General features: G+C 32.6%; 1 protein-coding gene across 2 annotated transcripts; it reads right to left on the minus strand.

The window, feature by feature from the left end:
• Positions 1-7,390: 7,390 nt before the first annotated feature.
• Positions 7,391-25,965, minus strand: MS3_00007393 (uncharacterized protein; the record flags this gene model as incomplete). Of its 2 annotated transcripts, XM_012939876.3 has the most annotated exons (7): positions 25,865-25,965; positions 23,277-23,395; positions 16,947-17,042; positions 12,067-12,134; positions 11,731-11,819; positions 10,696-10,828; positions 7,578-7,748 (listed from the first exon to the last, which is right to left on the minus strand). In XM_012939876.3, the coding sequence occupies exons 3-7, from the start codon at positions 17,011-17,013 to the stop codon at positions 7,578-7,580; spliced, it is 528 nt and encodes a 175-aa protein (XP_012795330.1). In that variant the 5' UTR covers positions 17,014-17,042; positions 23,277-23,395; positions 25,865-25,965. The 2 variants fall into 2 exon arrangements, with proteins under 2 accessions (XP_051066190.1, XP_012795330.1); XM_051215659.1 differs by lacking the exons at positions 12,067-12,134; positions 23,277-23,395; positions 25,865-25,965 and having other exon boundaries at positions 7,391-7,748; positions 16,947-17,084.
• Positions 25,966-26,198: the final 233 nt, after the last annotated feature.

A 26,198-nucleotide genomic window follows, 5' to 3' on the forward strand; every position in this document is an offset into this window, starting at 1 on the left:
CTTGATTTTCCATAGTTATTCAACTAAGATCAGTCCTTGACGTAAACTATAAAACGGATTTCTTGAACTTTGATAGGTTACTGAGTGGTAGGCTGGGCCGATCTGACATATCACATGCCGGTGCTCAAATGCTAGTTCAAAGTCAAATGATAAGTGAAAGGTGGTAATGGTTTAACTATACTGGCTAAATTATGCAAAGTACACATATCTATTAACTGCCCTTAACAGTATGAACGTGCATTTTTAAAAGAACACCTTGTGAAACTTTTATGATTTTTTACTAAATAAATTACGTTATAGAGTATAGAAACTTCTTCTTACATTCAGTTCCCTTGATAATTTTACAGAATAAAATGTAGAGACAAAATTTCCTGAATAAAATAAACTAATCTACTTTGAAGGCGCCCCATCAACAACATATATTTTGTTAAGGATACTGTAATTAGAAATGAAGGTTTGACGGACTTATATGGAGGAAATTGAGATAGATATTAAAAAAAAGGGACAGAAAATCATGAGAGGAGAAAGCAGACATTTTACTCAAGTTTGACATGGATTCTGATGTTGAATAATTAATGTGATAAGGGTGGGACCATAATTACTAATGAATAGAATTAATTAATATAAATAATGACATGGATAGTCAACATAAATGTGACAGAGTTAACTAAATAAAAGTATTAGTATAGGGGTTGTGGAGATTATTAAGTTTTTGATTGAGATCATGAACCGATTGATGTTAGACCACCTTTGGAAACCTGGAAGCACTTGACGGCCGTTTCGTCCTATTGTGGGACTCCTCAGCAGTGAGCATTCACGATCTCGCTCGCGGGATTCGAACCCAGGGTCTTCGGTCTCGCGTGTGAACGCTTAACCAACAGGACCACTAGGCCGGCATTCAATGGTGATAGTTTCTAACATCAACCAATCCACGAAATTGCGCAACCAACTTCCGTTGTACTGAGGTAGATACCTGTCTCTACCCGACATGGATTAGCTCCACTGGTCACGGCTTCTCACTAGAACTCCGAGAATTCCCTCACGAAGCTAGTCATTAGTGAGCACATGTTGATTACTAGTATAGGGGTTGTGGAGATTATTAAGTTTTTGATTGAGATCATGAACCGATTGATGTTAGACCACCACAATTAAATAAAAGTATACTACAATGAGTGATTTAAGAAATTGAGATAACATCATAGGTTAAATTATATCATTACAGTTAACTTCTTCAAATCGAATAAATTCTATACCCTTAATAAAATTATTCCCTTCTAAAACATGTTACTTTTTGTAATTCGATTAGTTAAAGCCTCTGTATCATTTGAATATTGTTTTAATACAAACTTTCTGTCAGATTACTCCATCATCATTTTATATAAAATTGTAACTTCTGCACTAAGCCACATCAATTCTATTCAATCACTACTGACTGATAATAGATATTAAGATCATAATAAAACAGAGATGTTAATTGATTACATAGAAATAGAACTGAATTCATCCGGTTATATAGATTGAATCCACCAATGATTGTGGTTTTTTTTAAAGAAGAAAAAACAGGCTATGCATGTCATTGAAAGTAAACTAGAAAAAAAATGGCAACTATTTTTCAAACCAGATACAAATTTATAATTGCGATAGTGATTATTGTACCTGAAACCGAATGCATTTTTTTAAAATGCACAATGAATTATTTTTAACATATCGTTCATGGTTGGTAATAATTGTCATATGCTTTTAAACATGTGAATCAATCATTGTAATAAGATCGTGTAAAAGGGGTATATTTAATTCACTCTAAATATTATGAGTTAAATGTTGGTGAATGAATAACACTTTACACTTCGATAAATAATTAATAATTTCAATGAAAGAAGTCAATAATATTTATATTTGGGGGATATTTACACATAGTAATCCTTATTACAGTAGAAGTGTTTTGTTTCATTTGCAAAAAAATGTTGTCAAGAAATGAGATATTGTTTCTTTTTTAAAGTATCACAGTCTGTAGTCAAATAAATGGCACTGCTGAGGAGTCCTATACTAGGACGAAACGGCAATTCAGTGCTTACAAGTTTTACATGGTAGTCTGGCTTCAATTGACTCATAATTTCAACCTGCGAAATAAATAGCTGTGTAATTTTGCAAATTTCTTAACATTAAAGTTGTTCTCAGTTCTATATTGTCTATTCTATACTGTTGACCAGTAAATAATTATTATAAGTAAAGTTATCTGTGTATGTGATAGTGTAAATCATTTATTGTGCTTGGAAAGTGTATTGTTCAGTTGATAAAGTGTTCACTTTTACATACACATATTTTTTGCATAGTGTAAGTAGCAAATGTTCTGTAAGTGTTATGACCTTGACGTCTGGTTTTTCTATCACACGATTTATCTACCAATCCGAATATGACTTATGCGAATCTTCACACTAGGCCAACCAATGACGTTCAACCGGTGTGGGCAGTTTAGTGTCCTTATTGGTCCTATGTCCTCCGAGCCCTTCCACTTGAGTCCAGAACACAATACCAGCTTCCGTAATATGAATCGAATCCTTTATTTCAGGCATACTTGGTTTATATATCAATCACACAGACCGCAACGTACCATAAAATAGGAAATAATATTTGTACACAAATAAGCCAAAAAGTGGCTGTGAATGTGGGAGGCAGTAGTTAATAAACTGAACATAACTTAAGAACCGTAAATCGTACAATAATAAATTATAGGCCAAAATAAAGCTTATCATAAAAGGAATATAAATATACATAGTGTAATTGTTGAGTAGTTATACAATAAGAATATTTATAGAATATTAGTCCATGAATAGTCCTCGGAAGTTACCTGTAACTTAATCTTCACCAGATATAACAGTAAGTAAGTAGCGTAGTAAACGAGAACAGCAGTGGGGACAATCAAATGTATTTTAAAACAACATTACAGTATATCTGGGTAAAATCTGTGATATATACATTAAATACTTCAGTTGCAAAATGTTAATCAATTGTCTCAGACTTCACTATTCTTTCATTTCAATACCAATCACTCTTCTCTTTAATTTTCTCAACCTTCTGTTTCCAGGCACTCCGCTTTCGATTGATGATATATACTACTTATATCTGTTGATACACTACAGTAGGACGAAACCATTATCTTAATTCTTTAAAGTGATTTCATAATGACAACATAAACGTTCATAACATTTTAAATATTAAATGTTACATTTCATAAATTCATTACTATCTACTTTATATCATACAGTTTATCTTGATGTAATTTAATCAACTTATTAGTGAATTGTGATGTACTTCTTAGACTTTCACATCACATGTCATGTTTATGATGATTTCATTCCCATTACTAAAAGACTAATGTCAGAAAGGGTTTAGTGGAGATTTTAGAATTTCAATAGTTGAAATCATCAGTCAATTGAAGCTAGATCACCATGGGAAACCTGGAACCACTGGACGGCCGCTTCGTTCTAGTACGGGACTCCCCAGCAGTGCGCATCCACGATCTCGCCCCCTCCACAAGATTCGAACCCAGGACCTGTCAGTCTCGCGCGCAAGCGCTTAACTACTATTGAAATTAGTAAAATCTCCACAAAACCCTTTCTGATAATAACCGTCTGCTCACTAGTGACTGATTTGAAGAGGCATTTCATGGAGTTCTAGTGAGAAGCCGATACCACTGGAGTTCAACCAGGACTGTTGTGAGATATCAGCTCACTGAAGACAATGGTGTACGGTGACGCAATTTTGTGGGTTGGTTGAAGTTAGACATCAATACCGTTGAATCCCAGCTGGCTCAGTGGTCTAATGGACAAGCGCTCGCTCGCGAGACAGATAGTAGTTGGGTTCGAACCTTGTGGGTGGGCGGCGGTATCGTGGATGTTCACTGCTGAGGAGTCCCATACTAGGACGAAACGGCCGTTCAATGCTTCCAGGTTTTCCATGGTGATCTAGCTTCAATTGACTCATGATTTCAACTACTGAAAAGACTAATAGTTGAACGAAGAATACTGTTTTCGATAAATTCTCTTCAAATTCTACAATTCATATATCCAAATTAATAATCCGAAAATTGGTTAAGTTAAGGGTAAAGTACATTATTGCTATCAAAAGCACTAATCGATTGGATCCCCATTAACAGTCAGTTGTGTGCTGTTAGATTAGAAAGTTCCATCAAAGTGAGAAGAAATCGGCGTGAAAAACGATGTCTTTTCGTCATCTCCGCCTATGCCCCGACAGATTGCAGCCACGACCTTTTCTTGAAAAAGCTTGGACCAGACTGCCAAGCGAAACGTTGGATTACTTCAAATTCTTTCGCTGAAATTTTACAAATACCTTCTTCCTCAGTGTGCACCCTTCTACACTTTTACACAACACTACAAAAGCCGAGTTTAGACCAATCTTATGGCCTGTTTCAATTATATGTTTAGCAATAGAGGATGATGGGTGTTAATCCTCTGCTCTTATTGGGCCACTTGATTGTATTTGTTTCTGCAGCCATTTTGGTACATGTTCACACACCCTAATGTTTAGATCACGATTGCTCCTCCCTTTAAATTGGTAAACACAGTGGGATGTGACACAATCGTTTTAATGTCTTTTAGGTTTTGGATGAGGCATGCACCTGGTTCTTTCTTTGATAATGACCTTTGCTGCACAATACGTTTTATCGATGACTGATTTAAGTCTGTTTCAATAAAAGGCTATTTGAATCACCTCTGAATGATAAGGTGATGTAGACAGGCTTTGTTTCTACCAAGGCTACAGTAAGTCTCACTGTACCATGGACTTTCCATCTATTTATGAATTTCAGAGGATAACCATTTTCTATTAATGTTTTATTTAGCAACCTAGCATCATCATCAATGGCGTCATTTGTACAAATACGATCAAGCTTGTTGAAAAGACAGCTTATCAAACCACGTGTGTATTGCACAGGGCAATAACTATAATAACTAAGGTATGGTTTTCTAAAAATGGGTCGCTTGACTGAGCCATCTTCTCGTCTACTCAGAAGTTCTGATAATCTTCGTCTTCTTATTACATTATCGAAATTTATCAAACGGACTAATTGCTTTGAATTTAGAATTGTTAAACAAAATAGAATAAAATTGTTAATGTTAATATGACTCATATAGAATGTCAATTTGAATTAGCTTATATATTAAGTGAAAATTTAAGATCCATTATCCGAATAAATATGGGTCAGATAGGGCGAGAGAAATAATAGTGCAATTACAATTCGACCAAATGTTTAATGGAAGATTATATTGTGTAAAAAATTATTACTAAGACATAATAAGGTGGGATGAATGCGAAGTAAATGTATTGGGGAGAATAATGATCACGTTTAACCAATAGTAATAATAATAATAACAAAGGTTTGTGAATAAAGATAATAGGGACAATTACATTTGAGAAAAGACTTTGTCGTCTTGCGGAAAGTGCTGAAGGCAGTTAGCAAGGTATGTGGTGAATCTTTCAAGGTCATTATTAATATGGCTGTGGATAGACATCTAAAGTCATGCAAACTCCTGGCAGGTATTATCATATCAGATACTAACCATCCTCTTCACTCATATCTTTCTCTTTATATATCCTCTTGTAGAACAAGACATAAATACATTAAAATCCATGCACGCAAGCAAAGGTATAAAAGTTATATAATACCTTACCCAGCAAACATACTCTGTAACGAACAGGTTGTTAGAGTTAACCTAGTCAATAACCTGTATTCTCAAACATATCTCTAATTTGAAAAGTTGTACAGATTCAGATCTTTTTTTCCACCTTTTTCTTTTCTTTCTTTTTATGAAAGAAACTTGTTGAAATACCCTGTGCTGACAATTCTATATTGTAACAAAATACAATATTGAATAAAGCCATTAGTACTAATGATAATAATAATAAAGGTCTTAGGTACAACTGTCAAATTAGGTTATTCAATAGCTAAGATTACTATTGATTAATTGGTCTTGAGGTTGGTCAGAGGAGGAGAAGCATAGCTTAGGGTTCTTCATCCGGATGTCTACTGCTTCAGCCGTTTGAAAGAATTTAAGTCTGACAAACTTTGGCAAAAAATTACTGGCCCGATAAATAATTGAAAAGGATCGGTTTATACTGACACTATGACCAGTTTGCACTAAATGGGCCGAGTTGTTCACTTTCTTCACCAAACCTTTGCTCAGCCACTCTTAGAGGTGTTCGTCAGCACGAAAATGTAAATTTCTAGAACTTCGACCAATATATGAATACTTTTAATATATAACCTGCAAAAAAACTCAACATTTAGGTTTAACATAAAATGTTCATTTTTTGTTTTGTTTTGTTGATAAGACAACTAAATGTGAATAAGGTCAACTGTATAAATACTTATTCGTTATTCAAGTTAACATTTACTCTTATTATACAGTTAAGTGTTCATTCGATGATATAAACTATAAAAATGTATCACTATGATGTGAACTATACTCATATTATTCTAATTATTTTCAAGTGAATATGAACCATATTTACTAGGGCTTGACAAGAATTAATTTGAGTGTTAGTTTAGTTGACCTTAACTAAAGAAATACATTTTGTCATAGTGAGCTTATCTTATTACATAATTTTCAAATTATGGTAAAATAATGCAACATAAATAATAACTGAAACTTAATCGTTAAGGTCAAGGAATATTTTAATTAGTATTGACTATATTGTAATAAGTATGATCGGAGTCCACAAGCACTGATAAAGAGTATAATCATTATTATGTGTAAATCAAAACTTTAATAGTTGAATTCATGAGTTGATCTAAAGTAGATTACCATTGAAAACCTGGAGGCACTGGATGGCCGTTTCGTTCTAGTATGAGACTCCTCAAAATTAACATGATCACATATGCTAAGAGAACAAATGTTTATCGATGAATGCAGGAATAACTTATTTCGTGCGCATATAATCGATGGTTGTCAATAATAAGCTGAACGTATTTTTATGTTTTCATGCATAAATATTACACCGTTTTGTTAATGTTTCACATGTTCAAGTATAAAGCCTTAAAAAAATGCATACTACAGGATAACTCTATGGTTATTATAGTACTTTAGATGAAAGGGTTATGATGTATATGTACCGAAAATCATGTCCAAATGATGCTAAGTATTAAGTACACGGACAGACTGTAATAACATTTTATTGCATTTAACTACATCTTTATTTTGCTTAGTAAGTACAGGCCATACACCTGACAGTAATTATTTAACATTGCAGGTCCCGTCAAAACCGTTATCTTTCACCGAACATTTTAACCACATACAGTGAGTATAAACATGAAATATACTACTTATACATTTCACCACATGTTTTTTGTTAGCTAAAATATAAGTCCAACTTTTATATAGTCATTGATTGGTTGTTATATAGTCAAAGAATTCGACAAACTTATGAATAAACCGGAATCAAAATTTACACGTAAAATATCAAAACAAGAGAAGTCTTTATGTTCATCATTTTTGCTTCAGAGTTATCACAAAAATATCTTCAAGAATGGAATGTGATTGAAATATCTTATTTTTCTATTATATATCCGGAATCTTGTATACTAGGAATATACGGTCGTCTTTGATAAAACAAAAATTATAACCTGTTTCATGACAATAACGTGACCAATATCGACCATAGATGATGATTACATTCCATAACTTTCCAAAATACTTATCCAATTCATCTTTCAAGAACTCAACTAATTTCTAAATCAAAATAAAAAATAAGTGAAACAGATCAAGGGATTGTTTTATGTTTGAAGTGCTACATTCCGTGTTATGTAATTTAACTGAGTAGCTTTAGTTACTATTCTAAACATAAATAATACCACTCAATACAAGCGAAATGAACGGTAAAAGATTAAGTCATCCAGCACAAGAGTCGAGTAAATTCTCTGGCGTTTTACGACGTATTACTGATAAACTTAAGGTTTCAGTTCAGTCCTCTAATTATTTAACATGATCACTCAAGTCTAGTTATGGCAGAAACCCACTAATTTGTCATGATAATGTGGACGAATGAAATGGTTTCAAACAGCTGATTTATCAAGGAATAGATGAACAAATATAATGCGTTTTCTTTCAGTATGCATTTTATAATTACAGGATTATTATTTGGTCAGGTATTGCATTTTATTACCTCAAACATATTTCCTAACCTCAATACATTTGATTTGGAATCTTTTGAAGCTTATATACAGTCTATTCAACAAGTACGATATTCGATATACCAATTGCTGGTAATCTGTGTGTCGCACATCATACGCTTTCATCTGAAGGGCAGACAGTAGATGCTGTCTTATACTTAGAAATTCTCAGACACTTTAAGAATCCTGTGAAATGTGTGCTATACAGATGGATTGTTTATGTATCATTATGATGTTGGTACATTAATCAATGTGTCCGAAAATTTCTGACTTGTAATTCCATCGGTATGTATGTTCATCTTCTGTGCTAACCAGACTTACTTCATTTTAATTTTTGAAATCCTCAACCACCGTTAAAAAAACAGTGATGTACCTAAGAAGACTGACATTTGAAGATTTCCAAAGATGTTTCAATTAATGTAAATGAAGATTTAACATTCGATTAAGACTGTTTTACTGTATTTGTTTGAATTATCAGCTCAAAGCGTGAAGTATTGTTACAAATTCTTCTCTAAATTATATTATCTTAATAGTAGCAGTTCTCAGAAACGTATATTAAAAAACCCTATATCTGCCATTCATATTCAACCGCAAATTTGTTTCGGCAAATTCTGAGTATTCAATGTTTTTTGAATAATGCAATATATGTATACAGTAAATGAGATATTGGAGCATATCACTGGTTTGATATATGTACGTCAATATAAATGTAATTTTTTCTTGTTCTGCTACGAACTAAAGAAGTAAGAAACTATTCCAACAACAAAAGCGTTACCGTTTTAGTTTGCATTATTTAGTATGACGATAGTTTGTAAGACTTTCGTTGAAGCTTATCATTAATTCATGTAATCAACAGATTCAGTTTATTGATTTTAAGAAACTGCAAAACCAGAAAAAAATTGTGACATTTGAATGAATTGAAACGAAGCAGCCGGAATACTTGGGCAAGTCACTAAAAATATAGTGGATTTGTGTAAACTAGACAGATTAATACTATATAATTCAAGATTAAAAGATAATGAGTTTCCATGGTTTTTCGCGTTTTTCAAGTTGATGTGTTGAAAATTTAAATTTTCTTCCATTGCTTACAATGGATGTTGTACATAATATAGTCAAACTTTAATGTTATTAAATTCATCGCTTAACAGATAAACCGACTAATCACATAATTAAGTATCAGAAGGGGTTTTGTGGAGATTGTAATAATTTCAGTGGTTGAGATCATGAGCCAATTGAAGCTAAACCACTATGGAAAACCTGGGAGCACTGGACAGCCGTTTCGTTATATTGTGAGATTCCTCAGCATTGCGTATTCACGCCCCTGCCCCGCGAGATTCGAACACAGGGCCTACCAGTCTCGCGCGCAAGTGCTTAACCACTAGACCACTGAGACGACATCCAACGGTGTTAGTGTCTAATTTCAGCTAATCCACGGAAAGTTACTGCAGACACATCACAGTTTATATACTAAACAAATTCGTATCGTTAACACTAAATGAATATTTATATATTTCTTCGAAGTTAGTTTCCATCCTCAGGTTACATCAGTTGTAGATCTGTTAAAAAAATCGATTTCGTCCTGTTTGTTAATTATACAATGGTGTGTACCCAAAACCTCACACAGGATTGAATCCCGTACATCGAATTCTTGAAGTAGGCATGACAACATTGTACCACTTAATTGGAATTAAGTGGTTCATACTTTTAAATTCATTCTCTTCTCGAAGTAGCGTGAGCAGTATGTTATGAAATAAGGAATATCTATTTTAATATAGATACGATTAAATTTCACAAATTATACCATGTAAATAAAACGTGCGTAAACCATCTCGAATTCCCTCATTATTAAGTGATCGATTGCTACTTAGGTAGATAGTTTGTGGTGGTGTGATTGACCCACCAGGGTGCTGGGTACTTGTGTGGTTGCGCCATAGGATTGAGCTGTACTATTTAGATTGTAGCGTTAAAGCCTATATCATGTCTGGTTTTCCTGGAAACCGGATTGAGCTGCACTATTCGGGTTATGAATTTTAAGCCTGGATAGTGTCTGACTCTTCTGTAAGTGAGATTGAGCTGTACTGTTTGAGTTATCACATGAAAGTCTGGATGGTGTCTGATTCTCCTGAAAACCAATGTAAAATTACCCTAGCCCACAAGGGTATATTATATAACTGTGTGAATAGTTTGTAGTGATTTTCTTATTTTAAAAATAGTTCAAAAAGTTACAAATTCGAATCTCAATGATTGTATTGATTTATTGATCTGTGTTCTACTGCAATGACATTGGTTACATTCATCATGTTTATTGATGGAACAGTTCACAATAATATATATATTTTTAAAGCTTCTATGAAATGAACAGACGAAAACATTGTCACTAATATAGAGAATAGTGTCAGAAAATGAGAACAACAATCTTATGACAATAATATTATCAATAAATTATTGAAAATGTATTTGAAAAATTATACAAAACAATAAAAATCACTCTTAAATGATACTCTTACCAAGTCATCATGATAAATCAATATCCCTTCATCAATTAGTCCACAAATAGTCAATTTCATTTTTGTATTCATATCTGATTGTATAACATTTACATCGTGCATTTCATTTCCTTGAATAGCAGTTTGAATATTTCTAAATAAGTGAAATTATTATATTAAAGAGAGCAAGAACAAAGGTTGGTGCAGAATAATATGACAAAAACATATCATGCAGCTAAATTGATTGCCTTGTCCAAAACAACATGTTCTTTGACACAATCAAAGGTCGACAGGTATCCCTTTCATGTTACCATCAACTGTGTATACAAATTTACATGTATCTGTCAAAGCAGTTACATTGGTAGAACAGAAAGGAGAGCCTACGTCCGATTCAAAGAACATAATCCGAAGTGTTTGAGATCAAACGGACTAAAGGCATTCAGCAGCGCTATCACAAGACATCTCCTTGACACAGGACACGAAGTCGATATACTGAAGTCCTTCAAGGTGATCAACAAACATTTAAATTCAAACCTATTGAAATTTGCCGAAGCGATAGCAATCAAACACTTAAAACCAGATCCTTGTATACAAAAAGGAACAGTAATAAATCTTTCTTTTCCCTGGTAACATTACTCCCCCCCATTTTATTTATTACGTCATTCCAACTCGTTCTGAATTTTATAATTACACTATTCATAACTGACCAAATTAAATCCATATCTTTCTTTATTACCATTAATCTATTTTCAATTATTTCATTGCTTAATAATCTAATGTGTTTTAATTCCATGATCTCTAACGAAATCTTTGCTATATCATGTTACATATATTCATCCTTCATCACCCTCTGATGTATAACTATGTCAATATATATAATAACGTTGAATTTCAAATATTTTACGTTGTAAGCAGCTGATGAGAATCTGACGAAATAAAATGAATTTATATTATTCTGCACCAACCTTTGTTCTTACTCTCTTCAAAATAATAAAGGGAACTATGTGTATGAAATTATTATAGTTGATGAATTGATCTGTAATTATATCAACTTACATAACTTCTTCTTGTAAACCTAATACTTCAGAGAATTTTTCCAATGTTATACGACCAGTAGATTCAGGATCAAATAGAGTTTTCCAACGCTATGAACGAAAACAATTTCAAGGATTTAAATTATAATTAAGGATTATAATGATATTTGAAGAGAAGAATAAGCCAATATCAGACTACAAGATAGTAGTATTTCTTGTATCAAATATTTGTGTAAAAATTGCTAAAATGTTCTTGGTTTTTAAAGGTTCTCTAACTGAGGTTATTCTGTAATATAAATTATTGAACCATAAGTTATTAAACCATTGTACACGCGTTTCAGAGAAAAATTTGGCTTACCTCAAACATCTTTTCATCCACATCATTCTCTTCCATATACTTTCGTAACTCTGGCATAGTAATCCAACCTAAAAGTAAAGTCCAAATACGTATCAAACGTTTTTTTCATTTCATACTTAAACAAACTGTTATAATTATAATACTTATGTTCAACAGGAAGTGGATGTGAGAAGGGATAACTAAAGCTTATTTGTCTTCTATCTTATGGAATTCATGTTACACCTATATATTACTGTTTACGAACTAATATCACCTTCGTCAAGCATTCATTGCTGTAGATCAAGTTAGGATATGGTCATTATCATGAAATATTTATCCATGAAGTTTGCTAACTTGACTCCGACCATTAAACATGAAATAACAGTATAAACTATGCAGAATCATTTAGACCAGTGACCAAAGTACAACTTTATCGATAGAATTCAATCTGGATCAAGAACTAGGCAAGTATGACACTGTTTATAATATTCAGTGATGAATCCAACAAGTGGTCAACAGAAGCTCAAGCCATTCTGTTTTAGCAATTTTAATTGGTACATTGAGTGATTTGTACTCGGTTTATTTGGAGAATACTAATTCCCAAATGATTACAACCAACTGTACTAATATTTCTAAATGTAGCTAAATTGATACTTCGTTATTCAATTTATTTCGGGTCGAATAATTGAGAATATCTCATATATATAATACTGAAGTTGGTCAGGTTTCAGGATTCCGTCTGTTAGATTACGTGTATAAAAATAAAGAAGTTCCATATTTTATTGAAGAAACGTTGTGTAGTGTGTAAATCAATATATAATAGATTGAATGAACATTAAATTCAAACCACAAAACATATGTAGGACCATATAAATGTTATTGAACCCTAGCTAAGTCATCCGACAATTGGGTCACTGAATGTCAAACAATTCACTGATCTCTATCAAGGTCAAGGACAACCAACGCGTACAGTTAATCGTACGCCATGAACTGACCCATGCGGTGGTAATCATACTTTCATTTATACCTACTTTAACTAATATATTTCTGTGATAACGTCCTTTGTGTTGTACAGTCTTCAAAGTGTCCATTGCACCTTGATACGAGGAAGAGGTAATTCTTGTTAGATGCTGGTGGTGAGGTGTGACTTCAATGTTAGCTTTTAGTTACACCATTCCTGTCTAAATCACGTAGGCCCCAATCATTCGACAGAGATCATCAACGTTGATGATCTACACATTTGAACACAATGATGAATCTTATTGTGAGTTAAATGCAATACATTAGTAACTAACCGATAAAAATGTCAAAAATGATATTTAATTAAAGAAACTTTTTCATGAAATCGAATATCAACATTATTCCTACATGTTTACGATAAATGATATTCTATTCTAAAGTGATTTTAAATTTTAGGCAATAATGTGAATAGAATGTGAAAATATTTCTTTTGTGTGATTAGTTTTTCATTATAGCTCTATATGAATATGTATCTGTTCGACAATAGTAATAGTAATACCGATGACAAAATCAATACCAATCAAGTGATGAATGAAAGGAGTGTTACAAATTAATAATCAATAATTAACTAAATCATTATATCATGAAAATGATTGAGGTATATTGATAATATCAGAAGGGGTTTTGTGAAGATTTTAGAAATTTCACTGGTTGAAATCATGAGTCAATTAAGGCTAGATCACCATGGAAAACCTGGAAGCATTGGACGGCCGTTTCGTATATATATTGGTAATATTTGATAATGTTTTGCTCATGAAATGGAGTTGAATGTTAACAGCAATTGAGTAATAACAATGAAAAGGAAAGTGTAATTTAAATAAATATAAAAACAAAAAAGGTCATAAAGGATCAGAAACATTGAATTCGTTGACATGGATGGTTATGACTTTCGATCAATGTAACAGATAGATATTTGAACCAAGAGGTAAACCAAATGGAATATTAAAAATTTTCACTATCAATCTAGACAAAGTCATCAGAGTTTATCTTAAATAATTAAGTCACTCAAATGAAAAACAAACACAAAATAACTAAGAACATCCATACGAACTACAAATCTTATGTATCATTCAAATAGGATTGATTAAATCCGAAATCTGAATTTAGGTCGATTACACGACTGAAGTTAGTCAGTATATAGCTCTTAATAGCCTTTTTTCCAGATATTTGATGACAGATTTGTCTCTCGTAACTAACTACACAAGACCAACAGAAGTGGTAAATCTCCTATGAAAAAGAAAAATTTAGTTAGTTTTTCTATATTTCTGGTTGTTAACATAAGATAAATGTCGAAATTAGTTTACAGATTGGATACAGAAAACCTGTTTTATGGAGCCTTTCTTCAGTCGAATGAATCCCGAAATTGTGAATTATGGAAGTCTAAGTATTCAACTACCGACGTAACTATCATATACTGTAAAATGCAAACTACTTACAACACTTGCTCTTTTTAACCAAAGTGCTCACTATCTTGAATTTTGTATAAACACTTTTCTACCTTTAGCTATACAACATTCTTTGTTAGGTTTTTGACCCTCTTCTTAACGGTTATTTGAAGCCTCGCTAACTGTAGCACTCATTCAATATCATTCAGTAAAGTGCATTATGAAAGTAGACAATTAAAATTAGGAAATCAATAAATTAAACCAGTTATTTTCTGATCTTCGTCATTCTAGAGGACTTCATAAAACTTTATGTTTATGTAATCAAATGTTACAGAAAGAGTAAAAAAATATTAAATCTGTTGTCAATAGATATATAAGTAGATAATCAGTCAGTCAGTCAGCTACAACGAGATAATCAGTCAAATATGATATAAGAATAACAATTCATACGTCAAACTTTCGATACCAGGAGACTATTTCGTTTTGAAGCTCTTGCATGAGTGTTGGCTAAAATATCAGTGTACATTTCGTAATCAATTATGGGAATTATTGAAAGCAACCATTATTATGTGTGGTACGATACAGGCTACTGAATAAAATTAAGTAATATTGGAAACAAAACTAAAGAACGACAAGCCATCGGTATCGTAAAAGTATTCTAATCTTGTAATATGACCAAACAATCTTTTTGTGAATATATGTGTATCTCATATCACTAGAAAGGGAAATTTATTTTGCTGACTTAAGGGTATTCTGACATGGAAACAAATAGTTCATTTTTGAACACTTTTATACAATGTTTACATGAACTAATGTTTTACCTGGATGTTTAATATTAAGAAACTATATTTAAAGTGAATTTATTGAGTTATTTTAAGGCACTGTGCTTTGTTCTACATAAATAAGAACACAAAATTGATGCAGATTAAGATTTTTTACTGATCTCCCGTAAATGTATTGACAGCTGTTGTAACGGTAGAAAACTGGCAATTATTATTAGAAATAGTGAATAATACGAAGCAAGTGTAAACACAAAGACGATAGATGAGGATTTACTTAGCACTTAAAATAGATCACAACTATACCGAAAATAATTTAAATTTTATTTCTTATCAACACTGATTTTGAAGCCATCTACGTACATGTCCAATGGCCCTTGATTGCATTATTCAATTACTCCTCCCTATGTATGTGTGTTCACATAAACATGTAAATTGGTAAATACAATGGGATGTGGCATAATCATCAGTGCATTGTCTAGGTCTATTGAAATCATGGGCTTAGACTTTTCAATCACAACCAATTGAGCAACATAATAGGTTTTCTCGATGGCTGCTTTCAATCTCTGTCTTAAAAGTATACTGTTGGATTCACCTCTATATGGAAGATGGATATAAACTTTTCTATTTTGAATTGAATTAACTGAATTTTGCACTTATTAATAAACTTTAGTGGATAACCATTTACTATTAATGTGTCAGTCAGTAACTTTTCATCTTTTTCCACCGTGTCAAAATTACAAATTCTTTGAGTCCTCTTAAAGAGACACTTAACCAAGCCTCGCTTGTATTGCAAATTGACAAAAACTATGAAAATTTAAGTATTATTCCGTCCAGGTTATTTTTTTTAAAGTTAAACTAAATAATACATGACACTAATTTATTAAAAACTTACTTTCTAAACGTAGATTAATAGTATCGTGAAATTAATCATCTATAATCAACCCGTGTTAGTGACAAAATTATCCTTCCTTAGAATAAGGTTATATATTATGAACAATTAGAAAATGTCATCAGTTTTGTAAGTCATTGATTCAACTTTAACCTACTATGCTAGCTGAACAATAGGGCCTGGGATACACTCTTCACTTTATTTAGATGTTATCAGAAGGGGTTTTGTGGAGATTTTAGAAATTTCACTGGTTGAAATCATGAGTCAATTCAAGCTAAACCCTAGCCTGTAAGCATTGAATGGCCATTTCGTCCTAGTATGCGACTCAGCAGGGAACATCCAGTGAGCTGATATCTCACAAAAGACCTGGTTGAACTCCACTGGTATCGGCTTCTCACTAGAACTCCATGAAATGCCTCTTCAAATCAGTCACTAGTGAGCAGATGATTATTATCAGAAGGGGTTTTATGGAGATTTTAGAATCGTGATCGTGGATGCGCACTGCTGAGGAGTCCCATACTAGGACTAAACGGCCGTTCAATGCTTCCAGGTTTTCCATGGTGATCTAGCTTCAATTGACTCATGATTTCAACCAGTGAAATTATTTAGATATATCTGTATTTTGGTTTTGATATTCATACTGTGACTAAAACATACTACTTTTCACTTTAAATATATCATTACTACTGATCCTTTTTCTTTAAAAAAAAACAAACTAAGTATTATAAAGGATACACATTTGTACATAATTAATCCAATGCACAATTATCCCTATATATAAGAAAAAATAATTTAAAAAACTTATTCAATGTAACTTGAACTTACCTTTTTTTCTTTTATCAACCATGAAATAGATTTCAGTAAATCCATCCACTTTATGAATTGTTTGCATTTTTTTGTTGTTGTCTGTTATTATAATCCCTTGTTTATTAAATGTTTAATTAAATTAAAATTTATTTGTATAAGAAATTAGTAACTAAGGTTTTGGTTAAATTATATTAAGTTATTTATTATAATAATGAGAAATAACCAATCAGATTCATTGTAACTAAGTAACTAACAGTGTGTGCATATAAATTAAGAAATTAAATCAATGGAAAAACTTTGTTAGACATTTGTAATTGTGAGCACACGCACACACACACGCAAAGTACATTTAGGTAAACGTTGATAATGTTTATTTGGGGTTTTTTTTCCAAAGAAAGGTAATATGACAGTAAATGAAAGTTAAAATGCTTGTGTTCTACATTAATTAATCATGGAATAACAACTATTGTCATGTTTTTTTTTCGAGTGCTGATTATTTGTTTAACTTAACTTCATATCTTTCTATGTACTAATTCTTTCTTTCTGTACTATATCCTTATATGCAATCTTTCTTTTATATATTATCACCATTGAATTAACTAGTTCTATGAATCCGGTGTTCATCTTGCTGTGTTAATGAGGTATGGAAACTTGGATTGACGCATATATGTGCCTGGTCCTACATTGTAGCTGACTGACTGACTGACTTGATCAATCTTTAATTTACTCCCTTGTTTAAATGATGTAATGTCTCTTTCGATAATGTCTAATTGAAAAACTGGATAGTTTATAGTTAAGTCCTATAAGAAGTATCAGTCTCTTCATGAATATAGATATATCTTGCTAATAACTATCAATTATCTTGAAATGATTGCCACTAAATACCTATGGTGTTTAGAAAACTCTATTAAACAACAAAGGCAAGCTATTGTTTTTCTTTTACTCTGCTTAACCAAAATGAACTTGTGTGAATAGACTGAAAGTGTTACAGAGCAATAATTTATAAGACACAGCTTAAGTTTTCGCCTTGCAAACAATTCAATGACATTTACAATAATGATGATAATCGTAACTCTCATTCTGATTTGTATATGAATTAAGTTAAGAATTTTAATTTACGACACTATGCTAAAGTCATTGACAGATAGATATTTAATAGTTGAATTCATGATTCTTTTGAAGCTAGGCCACCATGGAAAACGTGGAAGCATTGGATGGCCGTTTCGTCCTAGTATGAGACTCCTCAACAGTGTGCATCCATGATCTCGCACGCTGGACTTGAACCCAGGAAATTTCAGTGTCGCGCGCTCGTGAGGAGACGTGACCAGTGGAGTGCAACCAGATCTGTCCTGAGATAGTAACTCATTGAAGACAATGGTGGATGGCGGTGCACATTCGTCAACTGGTTGGAGCTAGACATTAACATCGTTGGATGCCGGTCCAGTGATCTAGAAGTTAAGCGTCTGCGCGCGAGACCGATAGGTCCTGGGTTCGAATCCCGTATGGCGGGATCGTGAGTGCGTGATGTTGGGGAATCCCACACTAGGACGAAACAGCTTTCCGGTGCTTCCAGATTTTCAATGGTGATTTAGCCTCAATTGACTCATAAATTCAACTATTAAATTACTAAAATCTCCACAAAACCCTCTTCAGATAGATAATTGTTTAGGAAGGGGATGAACAATAATTTACTATATGATCCTTGACATGTTATTCTGTTAGAATCAGTTGGTTAATGTGCCATGTCCTGTATCATAATATATTTAATGCTACTGTTTTGAATATTGTTTATTTTAATGTAGAACTTCCCAATCCCCTTTAAAATTCATAATATTTTTTTAGTTGATCTCTAAATATTCTTACTTTTTGGAATTATTCCTTGTTAGTTAATTATGTCAGACATTTAATTTGATATGTCCATGCTATGGATAGATAATCAGAAATGGACTAACTGGTTAAATTGTAATAATGAGGTAGCGTTGAATAATACAGATCTCTACTACTGAACAATTGTTTTCCTTAGTATTTTAGGTTTATTGGGGCAATAGGAATGCCGGAAGATAACACTTGGTATAACACTTTGAAGAATAGTCGATTAGCAAGGATTCAGCCATTTGTACACATCTTTAAGCATCTGAAATTTAGAATAAGAAAAAGATTGATTTCTTGACACTGATTGATGCCATACCGGGACTTTTCATCATTATGATTCACTATTTGAAATAAAAGTTCTGATTCTTGGACCACCAGCATGAAACGTTTATATCTAAGTAAGTCATTTCCAATGAAGAACCTCTAAAACTCTAATAAATACCGAGTAAGCATTGAATTAGAGAGGAAAATGTATGCAAATCAGGATGTCTCCGTTGTTGGAAGGTATTATATTGAAGCATGCTAACCTACATTTCAAATGTAATAGCGTTAAATAGATATAAATGTAGGCTAGCTAAAAGTTGTACGGTATCTGAAGCTTAGCTTCGTCAAGAGTAATATTTCTCGAATGATTTTATTCAGAAGTAAAGAACCACCTCTAAGAACTTTATAACTTCCCGTCGATTATTTCAGATACATACATGAACTCCTAAAAAAGCCTCTATTCTGTATGGGTAGTTTAAGCATACTCTTTAATGAACAATGTTATCGAACTGTCAATTTTATCACTTACCGAATTCTCAAATCCCAACCAAAGGATTTTCACAAGACAAAATCACTGATCCCTTAATTGAATGTATAAATTATGGGATTAAATCTGTTATCTTTTAAGAGCATGCGAACTAGGATGGTTTAACTAGGAATTATTTATCTGATAACATTTAAGTACCCAAACATAAATGAAGGTCTAAAAAGAACCAGAATAAATTATTTCTTATTAACAGTTAAACTATTCTAGAAGTATACATGAAACTTTCGCTTGAACTACCTTGTTTGCAATAGTAATTTACCTAATTTAGTTGTGCATGCTACAAGGTTTGTACTGTCTGGTGGAATTGAAGTGAATTTTATCTCATTATTATTCAAATACAGTATGTCGAAATTTTATAAACTAAATTTAATCAAACCAAATTCGTCAAAACTAATAATTTAATGCAATGCTTCTCCAAAAAGAAATAGTTTAGAAATGATTCATCACATAAGAGTTCGATCATAGGTGTCTTTGAAACATTGATCGTATATCCTGGGACCACCAAGTAAGTATATATTAATATATATATGAAAATAATTATCATTTTGCTAATCATAATCATGTAAATCAGAGAAAAAAGTAATCATAATTCTTTGGTTGAGATCATGATCTGATTGACGTTACAACACCATTGAAAACTCGGAAGCACTGAACGGCCGTTTCGTCCTATTTTGGGACTCCTCAGCAGTGCGCATCCACGATCTCGCTCGCGGGACTCAAACCCAAGGCCTTCAGTCGCGCACGCGAACGCTCAGCCTGCTGGACGACTGAGCCGGCATCCAACGGTGTTAATGTCTAACCTCAACCAATCCACGAAGTTGCGCTACCATCTTTCACTGTAATGAAGTAGATACCTGTTCCTATCCGACACCGATTAGCTCCACTGGTCACAGCTTCTCATTAGAATCTGAGAATTCCCTCACGAAGCTACTCACTAGTGAGCACATAGTAATTATCAGCATAGGGGTTGTAAAGATTATTAACTCTTTAATTGAGATCATAAATCGACTGATGTTAGACCACCATTGAAAACCTGGAAGCACTGGATCGTGTATGCGCACTGCTGGGGAGTCCCACAACAGGACGAAATGGCCGTCCAGTGCTTCCACGTTTTCCATGGTGATCTAACATCAGTCGATTCATGATCTCAATCAAAAACTTAATAATCTCCATCACCTCTATGCTGATATTCATAATTTTCACAATTGAATAACATACTACTCATACTACTCCAATGAAATGAATGGTATGATTATTAATTTTTTGATTAATAAATATTGACGTATTTATTATTGTTTTTTTTGTGTTGTTGTTGTTAGATTCAGATATAAATGATTGACAAATATTAGTTGCTATAAACAGAACAAACTACGTAAATAGTTTTTAGTCTAAAGAAATGAATTCATTAAATGATAGGTTATTCCTAGGGTTATATATTCATTCCTTAGCCCACGTGAATTGCGCACTTATGAATAAACTTAGTACACATAAGATTGTTTAAATAATAAACAAAATAATTTAACAATTACTTTGAAGATGATAATTGAATTGTTAAACTGTGATCAATGTTTTAAGCAATTTGTCTTACGACATTGTAAAAGAATCAGTTAAATGAATATGTCAAAAATTAAATTGATCACTGTTCTTTTTTTATGTATCAGCGGTGACAGTTTAAGACAACTATTAGTAAGCTTTATGTTCAAATTAACTTATTCTTTTGATTGTATTTAGTATTCACTAAAAGTAGGCTTAAAAATGAATGTTTTATTTGACTCAATATCTTCTTGTTAGATATATTTACAACTTAGTCAAAATTAGTTACTTCCCAAAAGCCTGAATTCTATCTGGTTTATTTGAAATTCCAGAATAATTATCACTGAACTCTATGGTTACAACAGTTTTTCATCGTTCATTGAATCAAGGCTGTTACTATTTTGACATATGGTTTTAAGTTGTTTATGCGTTTTCAAAACCCACTACTATTATTTTCAGTACTTCTAGCTAATGAATATTAAAGACAACAAAAGTCGTATCTTGTATATCGCTGCTAAACTATTAGGTATCCCAAATCTATAATAATTGGCGTTCTTACCATTCACCAAAAATATATACTGTTAATCATATATAAAGCAGTTAAATACTATGGAGTGCAAATTGTATTGGATAATATTCAGTTTTATGATAATGAGGCAATTACTTTATCACAGTCTAACTAGTTTATACCGTATGCTCATTTGTATACATCCAGAAGTCTTCGAAAGGTTATTTGAAAATTGGATTATTAGCAAAAAAATATCGTTTTTGACAGCCAAAAATAATCAATTAGTAATATATATATATATTGGTGGGAAATATTAAACAGTTCTTCTGTGCAGATATGGGACTCTACTATTGCATACTTTTGACCTCGGAAACATTCAAGTGTTATATTTATACTACTGAAATGGTATCCAGTAGTTTATATTTATAGCCTAATCATGAGAACGTATACAGATTCTATGTGATATCACTGAGATCTTAACTATGCAGTAATTACCAAAAGGGATTTTGTGGAGATTTTTCAGTAATTTCAATAGTTGAAATCATGAGTCAATTGAAGCTATACCACCATGGAAACCCGGGATCGTGGGTGCGCACTGCTAGGGAGTCCCATACTAGGAGGACACGGCGGTCCAGTTCTTCCATGTTTTCTTTTGTGGTCTAGCTTCAGTTGACTCATGAATTCAACTAGGTAGTAATTATTCAAGTAATTAATTAGTTCATAAATTTTATCCTGTCATAATATAATATATTACGTTGGTTGGATTTGAAACGAAAATGATCAACACTTCATTTCTCAGTTGTAATTAATTAAAGTGTGTTTAAATAACTCATACGAAGCTAAGACACTTGCTCTAGTTATATTTCAGGAGCTTCAATGAGTGCTAAAGTAGCTCTTAAATAATTGTTTAAATTATTTACTCAAGGTAATATGGTTTTAATTCCCTATAGGTAAATAAGTGATCAATTCTTTTCAAAAAGAGCCATTTTAAGGTCAGTTTTGTTTTATTTATAGGTTTGTCAGTGGATTTCAATTTTTCCCTCCTATTCTTCTAGATAAAAGGTATTAATAACGAAAGTATGAATTTCACCTACGAAACTTTAATAATTATCTGCAATATTATGTTTAAACTGCGTTTAGAGACTGTTGACAAAAATTTTACGTACAAAAAAGGAAAACCAAACTGATGAATATCAGGTTATTGACAATGTTAACTTACCACAATATATACATGATCTAGTCGAAATGTGATAGCGACAAACCTGTCAGTTTCTAGGTTTCTACTCGTAATTCATTGTTCACTACTCGATTTTTTTTTAACTTCAGATTATTAAATGCAAAAATACATTTGTTCCATAGTTTTGGTTGATTATACCATCAACTTTTTTTTATCTAATCCTTATGAAAACCTTCTTTAAACTGTTTAGTGTTCCGAATTAGTTAACTGCGTAACTACAGCTGATTTCAATATTTGTATACAATGATAGTAGATTTTAAAGTGAATAATGTGTTAGTGTAAAATAAAATTCATTTCTAACAAGTTTCTAGACCTTAATTTTACGAAACAATTAAGCAACACTTCAAAATATTACCTACAATAAAATTGAAAAGACCATCAACTTACAAAGATGAACTAGTTTGACAGTTTGAATGAAACGTTCCGATACCAGACAATGTATTTACACGAATATATTTTACGGAAGAATGTGTAGAACTTAGTGAGTTTTTTTCATGGATAACATCCTATAAGGATATAGTATGAAGGCAAATAAAATATGCAAGAATGTGAAATACTTAAATTACTATTCAGTAAGGTGTTGAAATATGAATGGTATATTTATTATAGATAGGACGTAGAAAGAGACGAAAGTTCCATTTTATCAAATAAAATATATCTAACGAATAGGTCCGCATTTGAAGCAGTGTGTTTGAGCAGAAAATGATTTATAAATTCCTATCAAACAATAAAAAAATTGGTCGATTTCAGAAGATGCGCAAACGATGATGACCAGCACAGTTCAATAATATCGCAAAAGGAAGCAGATAAACATGCATTTGACAGTGCAAATGCTAAAATTTTCAGAAGTTGTCTGTTCATATGAATCTAGTATTCAACAGCTAACTGAAGTTATTATCGTTGCTCAAAAGTGAAAGTGAGAGGAAGTTGAACTGATTCTTCAATAGATGTTATCACCATGATATGATAGTTAATTTATTCATTGTTTTCACACAAATGTTGTTTAATAGTGAGAAGTATGATAGTGAATGTTAACAAAATAAATTCAGATATAGGAACCACATTGTATGATCATACCATATGTTTAAATAATTAATGTTGATTTCGGATTAAAATTACAGTTATTGAGATGCTACTTAACTGGTAAATAAATGGCAGCTTAAAAGACGGTTGCTGAGTAGCCTTCACGTAAAAAGTCTGTGGCATGAATTTTTAAGTGTCAGTGGTGGGAGTATATGATAACAAAACATTGTGTAAGTTGGATATTGCTAGACATTCAAATGTTTTTTCCTGGAGTAGCAAAGACTCACTAGTAATGAAAGCTTAATTGATCCTTGAGCTCACTTCCTTGTTGTAACTGGGTGAATATATCTGTGTTCTGAGTTGATTTAAGCAGGTATATTGCGATATATCCCTATCGCAGATATGAAATATGAAAACATACCTTTTATTAACGGAAGACAGCATCGTCTAAACACTCAGCGACTTGCTAGATTTTAGTGACATATAGAAATTTCATAACAACTTTTATTCAACCAATTGTCTGGATCAAGTGATTACATATAATAAGTCAGAATATGAGAAAACATTTACTACAGAAATTATGAGATGTGGTTATGAGACGGGTGTTTGAAGGAAAATTATAATGACTCTAATTTTAGTAGTCTAGACATGGTCATGTGGATGTGATGCAATAGGTCTATTTGAAATATGTAACATAGTTTTGCAAACGTTCTGTATTTTATTTTGCCTTTTAGTCTGATATTACCAATATTTCACTCGTATATGTTCAGACTTTCTAGTTTTTATCTGCTGATCAATTCATGGCTTCTGAAATGTAATTCAAATCTGGTTTATGAGAAGTGCTTAGTAGTTTTTTCCTATGTATTATTAACAGCTATTTTATTACGCATTACGGTGGAAACAAATAATAGGTTTTAAATAGATGAAACCGTACTGAGTTTAGAGTCTCATTGATCAACATCAAAGGAAAGTTAATAAAGAATGTTGGACCAAAAATCAATTCATTGAAGTTATTTCAGTCTCATCAGATTGATAGTCAAATTAGTTTAGTCGCCACAAACAGACAAACAGGGTGACATCCTCCGAATAAAAAGAACCAGTAACAGTTTTCGTTATTTATTACTTCCGACACCTTTCAGGGAGTCGGAACTTCATTCTGTTAATGATTCATGCACCGTCACTACTTTGTCTTGGTTCGTCGTCCAATAAGTACTTTAGCATCGAATCACGACAGTTAAGCTACATATCACCGCCTACCTAGTGGTTCAAAAATCTTTTAAAACATTAATTTTATTCACAGATCCATACGATATACCACATTATTTTTAGACAGTTCGACCTCATCGCATTTGATCGCTGTTTACGCTACCTTACAGAATTGGGCTATTAAACTTCATACAGATATATGGACGTTTTAAGGTAATAGTATATTAAACGCATAGTGTTTAGCATTTCTCTAAAGAACCTTCTAGGGTCCTTCGTATGCAGTTTCGAGGGATTAGCACAATGTATCGCAACGTACAAAATCTTGTGTACCATGTAGTAAAACAGGTTGGACAAAAATATCATCTGACTGCGGTCGGGTTAAAACAGTTTTGACTGAACACGTAGCGTTTGCGAGCCTGCTAGTGTGGATTTTCAGATCCATATCCACTGAAGAAGCTAAAGGATCCACGAGTTCTCCTGCAAGTCTAAGTGTCGTTTCGTAAACGAGTTGTGCTGCAGTGTATCCATCATCAGCTTTCATTACACTACAAATACCGAGTAATACGAGCAGAAAAGCCTCATTTCATTGTGGTACGTTTGCAGGTGAGAGAGAAGCTTTTAACTGTGTGCGAAATAATTCAATTGGTTAACCAGCACGTCAGTCCGTGAGTAGTAGGTGGTCGTTCGAAATCGTATGATCCTTATTAATGTATCAAGACAATGGAAAAGTCTAAATTCAAACTGACATTCGCATTCTGTGGCGATAATTGAAGGGAAGCCGACGTTTGCTATCCATTGATCGATAAAGGCTTTTGAAGCTGGGCAAGCTTAGCAAGGTCAATGCAATGCCTTGGAAACTGTTCAAGAAGGTTACACAACAAATGGTTCAAATGGTTCAAATGGTTGTGGATGGAATAGAAGAAGCTTTCGCTTAACAGGCTTCCGTGTCTAGTAGCAGGGTATCACCAAATCCTAGGTATGTTAACAATAAAAGAGGAAAAGAAATTAGTAAATCATAGTGTGATACTATCCTTACTCCTTAAGAATAGACCAAGTTGCCTCTTAAATGACTCCTGGGAA

This window comes from Schistosoma haematobium, chromosome 4 (assembly GCF_000699445.3).
Source record: "Schistosoma haematobium chromosome 4, whole genome shotgun sequence".
NCBI lineage: Eukaryota > Metazoa > Platyhelminthes > Trematoda > Strigeidida > Schistosomatidae > Schistosoma > Schistosoma haematobium.